The sequence below is a fragment of the Babylonia areolata genome, chromosome 19 (assembly GCF_041734735.1).
Source record: "Babylonia areolata isolate BAREFJ2019XMU chromosome 19, ASM4173473v1, whole genome shotgun sequence".
Classification (NCBI taxonomy): Eukaryota; Metazoa; Mollusca; class Gastropoda; order Neogastropoda; family Buccinidae; genus Babylonia; species Babylonia areolata.
Genome location: NC_134894.1, coordinates 1,970,001 through 1,982,500, shown reverse-complemented (window position 1 = coordinate 1,982,500; position 12,500 = coordinate 1,970,001). Strand labels below are relative to the sequence as shown.

The following is a 12,500-nucleotide window of genomic DNA, read 5'->3' as shown; positions in this document are numbered from 1 at the left end:
TGTCATGAGGGCAACAGTAAACGCATGAATAAAACATCTCTCTCTCTCTCTCTCTCTCTCTCTCTCTCGTTTACGTGAGATATATATATATAAAGTGTGTGTGTGTGTGTGTGTGTGTGTGTGTGTGTGTGTGTGTGTGTGTGTCTGCGTGTGTGATGAAGAGAGAATTGAACTGAATTGAATCCAGTTCGATTCAACCTTATTTAATGAGGGAAGTGGAGGAAGCCATGGCATGCATTATTCATTTGGCCCTCAGAGCAAAGAAATTAAATAAACTGCAAACAAGAGAGACTGACAGACAGAGAGATAGAATAAACATAAGAAGAATGTAAATATGCCTACTAAAACGGACAGTTCACACACACACACACACACACACACACACACACACACACACACACACACACACACACACACACACACACACACACACACATGATGAATATGCACAAACACATTACCATTCCTAATCGTAACAGAAGTTTTAGTGTATGCTATTTCATGTTAACATTTCATATTTAAGAAGAATGACACTGTTATTCAGGCTGATTTATAGTATTATGTATTTTCCCCTTACACATTTGTTTTGGAAAGAGCTTCTAAATGAAATGATCTGTTTTGAAAAGAAAGGCATATAACTGTATAAAGAGCTCGGCCTAAAGAAATCAATTCTAAAAAGAGGTATTTCAGCTTATCAAAGTGTCTATTGGTGTTTATTGGAAAGCTGTCTACAATAGCAGATGGAACTGTTGTAACTACGTTACGCATCAGCAGATCCCTATGTTCTAGTTTTAGGTACAGCGGAAGACAATGGTATATAATCAACAGTGGTTAATAGGCTGGATTTTAAAAGAACTAGTTTAACTGCACGTTTATGTAATCTATTAACAGGTTTTAGAATGTTCGCACTAGCGGAGGAGTGCGGCAGAATGGTTGGCATTCATCTGCCAATACATCGAGCCCGTCAGGGCCTGGGTTCGAATCCCGCTGTCCTGAAGAAAATGAAAATGAGCCGAATCCCATACTGTCGTGTGTGTGTGTGTGTGTGTGTGTGTGTGTGTGTGTGTGTGTGTGTGTGTGTGTGTGTGTGTGTGTGTGTGTGTGTTCGTTCGTTCGTCTTCAGTTTAACGTCTTTCCACTTGAAGTGATATTAGACGGAAAAAAACCCACAAAAAAACCGTGGGGGTAGGGGCTGTGAGAGGGGGTGGGGATAAAAGTGTGTGTATGTGTGGAGGGTGAATAGGGAGAGACAACGCTAGGAAAAATGGAAACGTTATAAACGCCAACATCAAACAACTATAACAAATGTCCTATTGGACTACGCAGCAAACCTTCTGCAACAGCAAATAACATATTGGAATTGTTAATAACACATTCAAAAGAACTTTTGAAGTCTGGTAAAAAACATTTTAGATTCTGACATTCGAATATGATATGGTTGCTAGATATATGTTCTCCACATATGCACCTAACATCTTTGCTGAACTTAGTTATAAAAGCGTTCAGTTTTATCCTGTTTGATAATGTATGGATCTGCCTTAATCTTATTGAATTACTCTATGTATTTGACTGTGTGTGTGTGTGTGTGTGTGTGTATTCACATGCATGTCATTGAAATGCACGTTTTATGATGGGATTGTCAGTGTGAGCAACGCGACACACATGTGGAGCACAGGTAGGTTCTCACCGCGAGGACCCTACTCCCCATCCTCCCCCCCTGCCCCCCCCCACACCCCCCCCCAACACCTCCCTCCCCAGTCAGGACGACTCCATCATACCTGTAAGTCAACAGTCCGCGCACTGCAGGAGGGAGTTGAGGTGAAGGGGGGGTGGGGGGGGGCCCATCGACCAGTGAACACAGGTTGCAGTGCAGTCCGCTTTGTCAGGTCGTTAGTAACGATGGGCAGGTAGTGTCAACAAGTGTTCATCGCTGTACGTGCCGTCAGCCGCCCGCCGTGTGTGTGTGTGTGTGTGTGTGTGTGTGTGTGTGTGTGCGTGTGTGTGTGTGTGTGTGTGTGTGTGTGTGTGTGCAGGTTCTTGTGTACTTTATTTGTGTGTGATGTGATGAGCGAGGCGTCCTGCCGTCACCTTACTCAGTGTTGGCGGTCTCTGCCTGGGGTCCGTGTTGATAGAGCTCGGGGAAACATAGACCCCAGGAAACATAGACCTGGGGGAACACAGGGACAATCTCTTGTGCTTGTTCCTCGGAGACTGATTAGTGTTGGGAGATTGTGGTTATGTGCAGTCCCCCGTGGAAAAAGAAGAAGAAAGTTCGAATGTTCAGAAAACGTGCTACTTTGTGGAACGTTATTTCTTCCTCCTGCTTTTTCTGTTCCTGTTTCTGTTCTTCAAGTTGTGGCTTTTCTAGCTCAGATCACTTCAGCTGACTTGGTTCGGGACCAGTCAAGACAAGCATTACAGCTTCATGAAGATGGACAGGGACCAGTCAAGACAAACATTACAGCTTCATGAAGATGGACAGGGACCAGTCAAGACAGCATTACAGCTTCATGAAGATGGACAGTGACCAGTCAAGACAGCATTACAGCTTCATGAAGATGGACAGGGACCAGTCAAGACAAACATTACAGCTTCATGAAGATGGACAGTGACCAGTCAAGACAGCATTACAGCTTCATGAAGATGGACAGGGACCAGTCAAGACAAGCATTACAGCTTCATGAAGATGGACAGTGACCAGTCAAGACAAACATTACAGCTTCATGAAGATGGACAGTGACCAGTCAAGACAAACATTACAGCGTCATGAAGATGAACAGTCAGCCAGAACCAAACCGCTAAACCCTGGAGGGAAACTAAATGACAGTCCACTGGCCCGGCACTGACGAAACTGATGGATCCTGAGTGACGGGGCAGCTTGACATGACCAGGGGTTCCGTGAAGGACATCACGGACACTGTGCACCCCTCACGGACACTGTGCACCCCTCACGGACACTGTGCACCCCTCACGGACACTGTGCACTCCTCACGGACATTGCACCCCTCACGGACACTGTGCACCCCTCACGGACACTGTGCACCCCTCACGGACACTGTGCACTCCTCACGGACACTGCGCACCCCTCACGGACACTGCGCACCCCTCGCGGACATTGCACCCCTCACGGACACTGTGCACTCCTCACGGACACTGTGCACCCCTCACGGACATTGCACCCCTCACGGACACTGTGCACCCCTCACGGACACTGTGCACTCCTCACGGACATTGCACCCCTCACGGACACTGTGCACCCCTCACGGACACTGTGCACTCCTCACGGACACTGCGCACCCCTCACGGACACTGCGCACCGCTCGCGGACATTGCACCCCTCACGGACACTGTGCACTCCTCACGGACACTGCGCACCCTCGCGGACATTGCACCCCTCACGGACACTGTGCACTCCTCACGGACACTGCGCACCCCTCACGGACACTGTGCACCCCTCACGGACACACTGACAGGGTCATGGCCGTGACGGTCACGTGGCTGGGGGACCAGCAGCGCCCTCTGACGGCCCCCATAGGAAGCGGGGTGTCCCAGTGGTTCCCAGGACGCAGAGGACCATGTCAGCTCTCCGAGGCCGTCTCCCCTGCCCCGGTAGGTGGCTGGCTCAGCTCCCTCCTCTCCGCTGCTGTTCATGTTGAACAGCTTTCCCCAGCCTGCCCGTCCCGGCGTTGACCGTCTCTCTGCCTCTCTCTTCACTTCACCTAAAACTCTTCTCTTTCCACAGTCTGTCCGTCCCGGCGTTAACCCTCTCTCTGCCTCTCTCTTCACTTCACCTAAAGCTCTTCTCTTTCCACAGCCTGCCCGTCCCGGCGTTAACCCTCTCTCTGCCTCTCTCTTCACTTCACCTAAAACTCTTCTCTTTCCACATTTGTCCGTCCCGGCGTTAACCCTCTCTCTGCCTCTCTCTTCACTTCACCTAAAGCTCTTCTCTTTCCACAGCCTGCTCTCTGCCTCTCTCTTCCCTTCACCTAAAACTCTTCTCTTTCCACAGCCTGCTGTCTGCCTCTCTCTTCCCTTCACCTAAAACTCTTCTCTTTCCACAGCCTGCTGTCTGCCTCTCTCTTCCCTTCACCTAAAACTCTTCTCTTTCCACAGCCTGCCCGTCCCGGCGTTAACCCTCTCTCTGCCTCTCTCTTCACTTCACCTAAAACTCTTCTCTTTCCACAGCCTGCTGTCTGCCTCTCTCTTCCCTTCACCTAAAACTCTTCTCTTTCCACAGCCTGCTGTCTGCCTCTCTCTTCCCTTCACCTAAAACTCTTCTCTTTCCACAGCCTGCTCTCTGCCTCTCTCTTCCCTTCACCTAAAACTCTTCTCTTTCCACAGCTGTCCGTCCCGGCGTTAACCCTCTCTCTGCCTCTCTCTTCACTTCACCTAAAACTCTTCTCTTTCCACAGCTGTCCGTCAGTCTCTGGCCCATGCCTCCCTGTTCACTGCATGTGTGTCAAGTCTGAGAGAGACCGGAGTGTGTGTTGAGGGAGGGAAGGGGTGGTGGTGGTCATGTGTTGTTCTTTTATTTGAAACGCCCTGAGCTCTTAGGGAAGAAAGGGATCCATAGACTACCAATGAGCATTTTTCTTTTTTTCTTTTTTTTCTTTTTTTTATTATCAATATATTACAATGATTAAGATTCTGATTCATAGTAGCAGTAATAGTAATCATAACAACCATAACGAAGTGCTCTTCTGTAGCGCTGTTCATCACTGAGAGGGTCACGGCATCACAATGTAACATTAACAAGAACATTGTCAACAACACACACACACACACACACACACACACACACACACACACACACACACACAGGGAGAGAGAGAAAGACCCGCGCTCTAGGTGTGGGTGGAGCATGTCCTACAGTGTTCTGGGTGTGGGTGGAGCATGTCCTACAGTGTTCTGGGTGTGGGTGGAGCATGTCCTACAGTGTTCTGGGTGTGGGTGGAGCATGTCCTACAGACAGTGTTCTGGGTGTGGGTGGAGCATGTCCTACAGTGTTCTGGGTGTGGGTGGAGCATGTCCTACAGTGTTCTGGGTGTGGGTGGAGCATGTCCTACAGTGTTCTGGGTGTGGGTGGAGCATGTCCTACAGACAGTGTTCTGGGTGTGGGTGGAGCATGTCCTACAGTGTTCTGGGTGTGGGTGAAGCATGTCCTACAGTGTTCTGGGTGTGGGTGGAGCATGTTCTACAGTGTTCTGGGTGTGGGTGGAGCATGTCCTACAGACAGTGTTCTGGGTGTGGGTGGAGCATGTCCTCCAGACAGTGTTCTGGGTGTGTGTGAAGCATGTCCTGCAGTGTTCTGGGTGTGGGTGGAGCATGTCCTACAGACAGTGTTCTGGGTGTGGGTGGAGCATGTCCTACAGACAGTGTTCTGGGTGTGGGTGGAGCATGTCCTACAGTGTTCTGGGTGTGGGTGGAGCATGTCCTACAGACAGTGTTCTGGGTGTGGGTGGAGCATGTCCTACAGTGTTCTGGGTGTGGGTGGAGCATGTCCTACAGACAGTGTTCTGGGTGTGGGTGGAGCATGTCCTACAGACAGTGTTCTGGGTGTGTGTGAAGCATGTCCTGCAGTGTTCTGGGTGTGGGTGGAGCATGTCCTACAGACAGTGTTCTGGGTGTGGGTGGAGCATGTCCTACAGTGTTCTGGGTGTGGGTGGAGCATGTCCTACAGTGTTCTGGGTGTGAGTGGAGCATGTCCTACAGTGTTCTGGGTGTGAGTGGAGCATGTCCTACAGACAGTGTTCTGGGTGTGGGTGGAGCATGTCCTGCAGTGTTCTGGGTGTGAGTGGAGCATGTCCTACAGACAGTGTTCTGGGTGTGGGTGGAGCATGTCCTACAGTGTTCTGCGTGTGGGTGGAGCATGTCCTACAGACAGTGTTCTGGGTGTGTGTGAAGCATGTCCTGCAGTGTTCTGGGTGTGGGTGGAGCATGTCCTGCAGTGTTCTGGGTGTCAGTGGAGCATGTCCTACAGACAGTGTTCTGGGTGTGGGTGGAGCATGTCCTACAGTGTTCTGGGTGTGGGTGGAGCATGTCCTACAGACAGTGTTCTGGGTGTGGGTGGAGCATGTCCTACAGTGTTCTGGGTGTGGGTGGAGCATGTCCTACAGACAGTGTTCTCGGTGTGGGTGGAGCATGTCCTGCAGTGTTCTGGGTGTGGGTGAAGCATGTCCTACAGTGTTCTGGGTGTGGGTGGAGCATGTCCTACAGTGTTCTGGGTGTGGGTGGAGCATGTCCTGCAGTGTTCTGGGTGTGGGTGGAGCATGTCCTACAGACAGTGTTCTGGGTGTGAGTGGAGCATGTCCTACAGTGTTCTGGGTGTGGGTGGAGCATGTCCTACAGACAGTGTTCTGGGTGTGGGTGGAGCATGTCCTACAGACAGTGTTCTGGGTGTGGGTGGAGCATGTCCTACAGACAGTGTTCTGGGTGTGGGTGGAGCATGTCCTGCAGTGTTCTGGGTGTGAGTGGAGCATGTCCTACAGTGTTCTGGGTGTGGGTGGAGCATGTCCTACAGTGTTCTGGGTGTGGGTGGAGCATGTCCTACAGACAGTGTTCTGGGTGTGTGTGAAGCATGTCCTGCAGTGTTCTGGGTGTGGGTGGAGCATGTCCTGCAGTGTTCTGGGTGTGGGTGGAGCATGTCCTGCAGTGTTCTGGGTGTGGGTGGAGCATGTCCTACAGACAGTGTTCTGGGTGTGGGTGGAGCATGTCCTACAGTGTTCTGGGTGTGGGTGGAGCATGTCCTACAGACAGTGTTCTGGGTGTGGGTGGAGCATGTCCTACAGTGTTCTGGGTGTGGGTGGAGCATGTCCTGCAGACAATGTGAGGAGACAGTCAGTTATCTGAATGACGCTCACCCCCGAAAGCGGAGTATGGCTGCGTACATGGCGGGGTAAAAACGAGTATCGTGTAGAAACGAGTGAACGTGGGAGGTGCAGCTGACGACCGCCGAAGAAGAAGAAGAATGACGCACAAGACAGAGTGAAGATGTAATCACCTGTCATCCTTCGGCAACCTGTCATCCACTGAACCCACTGGCCTCCCCTCCACCCCCACCCTCACCCCCACCCCCCACACCCCTCCCTTTCTCTCCCACACTCATTCTCCCACATCTCCTTCATTTTCTTTTTCTTTTCTTTTTTTCTTTTTTGTTTTAGATAGAAGTTGTTGTTTTTTCTATGTGACCGGCATACATACAGGGCAGATGATTATCACTGCTGGCACAAATGTTTCCGCGCGCGCGCGCGCGCGCGTGTGTGTGTGTGTGTGTGTGTGTTTGTATTTGTGCGTGTGTGTGTGCGTGCGTGCGTGTGTGTGTGTGTGTGTGTGTGTGTGTGTGTGTGTGTGTGTGTGTGAAGATGTGTCCACAGGCTGTGCGAATGTGTAGGTATGTGAGGTGAGGCCTAGATGAACGTGTATGTGTACAGGTCTGAGTAAATGTGTAGGTATGTGTACAGACCTAGATGAGTGTGTGTGTGTGTGTGTGTGTGTGTGTGTGTGTGTGTGTGTGTGTGTGTGTTTCAGTTTCAGTTTCAGTTTCAGTAGCTCAAGCAGGCGTCACTGCGTTCGGACAAATCCATATACGTTACACCACATCTGCCAAGCAGATGCCTGACCAGCAGCGTAACCCAACGCGCTTAGTCAGGCCTTGAGAGAGAAAAAAAAGAAAAAAAGGTGAATAAATAATAGATAAGCTTACATAAATAAATAAATAAATAAATAATAATTATAATATGAAAAGGTAGTCGAAATGATAATAATAATAATAATAATAATAGAATAATAATAATAATTAATAAATAAATAAGACAACAATGATGATAAATAAGCAAATAAATGTAAAACATGAAGACACACATTCAAACATGCACCCACACATGCATAACAGATATGCACCAAACATGCAGTTTCATAGATATGAAAGCACAGTCAAATACATATAAACGTACATGAGCTCCAACACACACACACACCACACACATTATCCTGCACCTCCTCTACCCCCCTCCTCCACACACTCATTTCTAGTCTATGTATCGCAGCTTCCACGGCACACACACACACACACACACACACACAGATGAACACTTACTTGTACAAACACACGCACACACGCCCATATCTCCCCCCCCCAACCCCCCCTCCCCCCCCCGAACACACACACACACACACACACACACACACACATATATATATATATATATATATATATATATATATATATATATATATATATATATATATATATATATATATACGTTCCAATATCCTGTTGCTCCCACAGCGTAGGCATGCAAATGTGTGTGTGTGTGTGTGTGTGTGTGTGTGTGTGTGTACAGGTCCAAGTGAACGTGTACGAATGTGAAAAGCCTAGATGAATGTGTTGATGTGTGTACAGCCTAGATGGTTGTGTAGGATGTGCTAAGGTGCGTGTAGAGGCCTAGGTAAATGTACTGGTGTGTGTAGAGGCCTAGGTAAATGTATAGGTGTGTGTAGAGGCCTAGGTAAATGTATAGGTGCGTGTAGAGGCCTAGGTAAATGTACTGGTGTGTGTAGAGGCCTAGGTAAATGTATAGGTGTGTGTAGAGGCCTAGGTAAATGTATAGGTGTGTGTAGAGGCCTAGGTAAATGTATAGGTGCGTGTAGAGGGCTAGGTAAATGTGTATGTGTGTCTAAAAGCCTACGTCATGGAAGAACCATGTTGTTGTCGCTCTGTGAACGGCAGTGCAGTTGTGTGGTGAATAGTTCTGTAGCTATCTGAAGGGTTGTGTAGTTATGTGGTGAACAGTTCTGTAACTCTCTGAAGGGTTTTGTAGTTATGTGGTGAACAGTTCTGTAGCTCTCTGAAGGGCTGTGTAGTTATGTGGTGAACAGTTCTGTAGCTATCTGAAGGGCAGTGTAGTTATGTGGTGAACAGTTCTGTAGCTCGCTGAAGGGCTGTGTAGTTATGTGGTGAACAGTTCTGTAGCTCTCTGAAGGGCTGTGTAGTTATGTGGTGAACAGCTCTGTAGCTCTCTGAAGGGCAGTGTAGTTATGTGGTGAACAGTTCTGTAGCTATCTGAAGGGCTGTGTAGTTATGTGGTGAACAGCTCTGTAGCTCTCTGAAGGGCTGTGTAGTTATGTGGTGAACAGTTCTGTAGCTATCTGAGGGTCTGTGTAGTTATGTGGTGAACAGTTCTGTAGCTCTCTGAAGGGCAGTGTAGTTGTGTGTTGAACCTATCTGAAGGTCTGTGTAGTTATGTGGTGAACAGTTCTGTAACTATCTGAAGGTCTGTGTAGTTATGTGGTGAACAGTTCTGTAACTATCTGAAGGGCTGTGTAGTTATGTGGTGAACAGTTCTGTAGCTATCTGAAGGGCCGTGTAGTTTTGTGGTGAACCTATCTGAAGGGATGTGTAGTTATGTGGTGAACAGATCTTCTATAGCTCTCTGAAGGGCTGTGTAGTTATGTGGTGAACAGTTCTGTAGCTCTCTGAAGGGCTGTGTAGTTATGTGGTGAACAGTTCTATAATTATCTGAAGGGCTGGGTAGTTATGTGGTGAACAGTTCTGTAGCTATCTGAATGTCTGTGTAGTTATGTGGTGAACAGTTCTGTAGCTATCCGAAGGGCTGTGTAGTTATGTGGTGAACAGACCTTCTGTGGCTATCTGAAGGGTTGTGTAGTTATATGTTGAACAGAGCTTCTGTAGCTATCTGAAGGGCTGTGTAGTTATGTGGTGAACCTATCTGGAGGGCTATGTAGTTATGTGGTGAACAGTTCTGTAGCTATCTAAAGGGCTGTGTAGTTATTTGGTGAACAGTTCTATAACTATCTGAAGGGCTGTGTAGTTATGTGGTGAACAGTTCTGTACTCTCTGAAGGGGTGTGTAGTTATGTGGTGAACAGTTTTGTAGCTCTCTGAAGGGGTATGTAGTTATGTGGTGAACAGTTCTGTAGATCTCTGAAGGGCTGTGTAGTTATGTAGTGAACAGTTCTGTAGCTATCTGAAGGGCTGTGTAGTTGTGTAGTTCGGACTCCAGTGATAAACTCAATCTTCTGCAGCCCCCTTCATGTTCATATGTTGACTGTCAACGTGAGCGGCATGCACACAATACCTCAAGCCGTCACCACGGCCTTTTATCTGAGTCACTGTTCACATCACAATGAAAACATCTCCTGCATGCAGCCACACACACACACACATGCACACACGCACACACACAGACACAGACAATATATTCACACACTATTGATTTGTAAGCGCCGCCAATATCCAGCACAGAGGCTACATATTGAGTGATCTCCTGTCTCCAAACTTCTAACTACGTCTGAGTAGACAGGGTGGGGGAGGGGGAGGGGGATGGGGAACGAGAAAGAAAGAGAGGACACACACACACACACACACACACACACACACACACACACACACACACACACACTTGCTTGTTTGCTTTCTTGCCTGGTCGTCATATTTGTGTGACGACACCCATAGGTTCCTGAAGTAAATGAAGTGGAAAAAGGAAACAAACAAACAAACAAAAAACAACAACAAACAACAAACAACAAAAAACAAACAAACAAATTACAGAAAAGATATCAACGAGTTGGCAAAGCTTAAAAACATTGTAATCTGTGACACTTTAATGTGGCCCTTTGGTTCTTATGACGTGGGTAAAAGCCTCAGCATATTTTCATTGCATGACAAAACGTTAGAATGAACGAATGAATATTTTGAAAGCAAAAAAGAAAGCAAAACAAATTATTTTGCACACACAGAGAGAGAGAGACAGACAGACAGACAGACAGACAGACAGACAGAGACAGACACAGACACAGAGAGACAGAGACAGAGAGTTTGATGATAAATCTTATTAAAAGTCATTTCCCCCTCCCTCTGTGTCTCTCTGTCTCTATCTCTCTCTCGCTGTCTCTCTCTCTCTCTCTTTCACACACGCAAAGAATGAATGAATGAATTTTGATTGAATTTTCTTTAATGAGGGAAGTGGAATAAGCAAAGACATGTTGTTGTTTTTCATCCGGCCCTCAGGGCAAAGAAATTAAACAAACAAACAAAACAAAAAAAAAAATACAATACCACCACTACTACTACTGCTACATCTAAGTGAATAAGATAAAATAAATGATGATGAAAAGAAGAGAGAAAAAACACAATAATGTCATCTCAAGAAAGACAAATACAAATACTGAAATAGACACATCGCACACACACACACCGAGCACACTTGCATGTGCATAAATATGTAACCATCCTTAATCATAATAACAACTACAATGCAAATACTAATACTAATAATAACAGTAACAGCGCATGGTATTTTAGTTAACATTACCTGTTTAAGGAGAATGGCATGGTATTTTAGTTAACATTACCTGTTTAAGGAGAATGGCATGGTATTTTAGTTAACATTACCTGTTTAAGGAGAAGGGCATGGTATTTCATTTAACATTACCTGTTTAAGGAGAAGGGCATTGTATTTTAGTTAACATTACCTGTTTAAGGAGAAGGGCATGGTATTTTAGTTAACATTACCTGTTTAAGGAGAAGGGCATGGTATTTCATTTAACATTACCTGTTTAAGGAGAATGGCATGGTATTTTAGTTAACATTACCTGTTTAAGGAGAAGGGCATGGTATTTCATTTAACATTACCTGTTTAAGGAGAAGGGCATTGTATTTTAGTTAACATTACCTGTTTAAGGAGAAGGGCATGGTATTTCATTTAACATTACCTGTTTAAGGAGAAGGGCATGGTATTTTAGTTAACATTACCTGTTTAAGGAGAAGGGCATGGTATTTTAGTTAACATTACCTGTTTAAGGAGAAGGGCATGGTATTTTAGTTAACATTACCTGTTTAAGGAGAAGGGCATTGTATTTTAGTTAACATTACCTGTTTAAGGAGAAAGGCATGGTATTTTAGTTAACATTACCTGTTTAAGGAGAAGGGCATGGTATTTTAGTTAACATTACCTGTTTAAGGAGAAGGGCATGGTATTTTAGTTAACATTACCTGTTTAAGGAGAAGGGCATTGTATTTTAGTTAACATTACCTGTTTAAGGAGAAGGGCATGGTATTTCATTTAACATTACCTGTTTAAGGAGAAGGGCATGGTATTTTAGTTAACATTACCTGTTTAAGGAGAAAGGCATTGTCACTCAGGCTGATTTACATCATTTTTTTATTTTCCATTTTATCAAACTTTTTTTTTTGAAGAGTTTCTGAAGTGAACACTACCAGTTATCTGTTTTAAAAAGGAAGGCAGATGATGTCAGTTCGAACCACCACTGTATGAAAGGCTTGACTGAAAGAGCTCAGTTCTTGGAAGAGTTATTGTAAGTTTATGAAAGTGTCTATTGCTGTTTATTGGAAAGTTATCTACAAAACCAGGAGGAGCTGCTCCAGCAACTACTTTGTGCAGAAACAGAGCCTTGTATTCTAGTCTTAGATATAGTGGAAGAATGTTCAATGATTTATAATCAGCAGTGGTTAATGAGCTG

General features: G+C 46.2%; 1 protein-coding gene across 3 annotated transcripts in view; it reads left to right on the top strand.

The window, feature by feature from the left end:
• Positions 1-12,500, top strand: part of LOC143293371 (carbohydrate sulfotransferase 15-like) — an 80,940-nt gene that overhangs the window by 18,542 nt on the left and 49,898 nt on the right. The window contains exon 1 of one of the 3 annotated variants that reach the window (XM_076604175.1): positions 3,341-3,609. The exons of the other annotated variants lie outside the window; for them this stretch is intronic. Within the exon in view, the coding sequence (XP_076460290.1) occupies positions 3,478-3,609 (132 nt within the window). The 5' untranslated portion in view covers positions 3,341-3,477. Of the gene's footprint in view, positions 1-3,340; positions 3,610-12,500 lie in introns of those variants that run through there. 3 annotated transcript variants of the gene reach the window in all.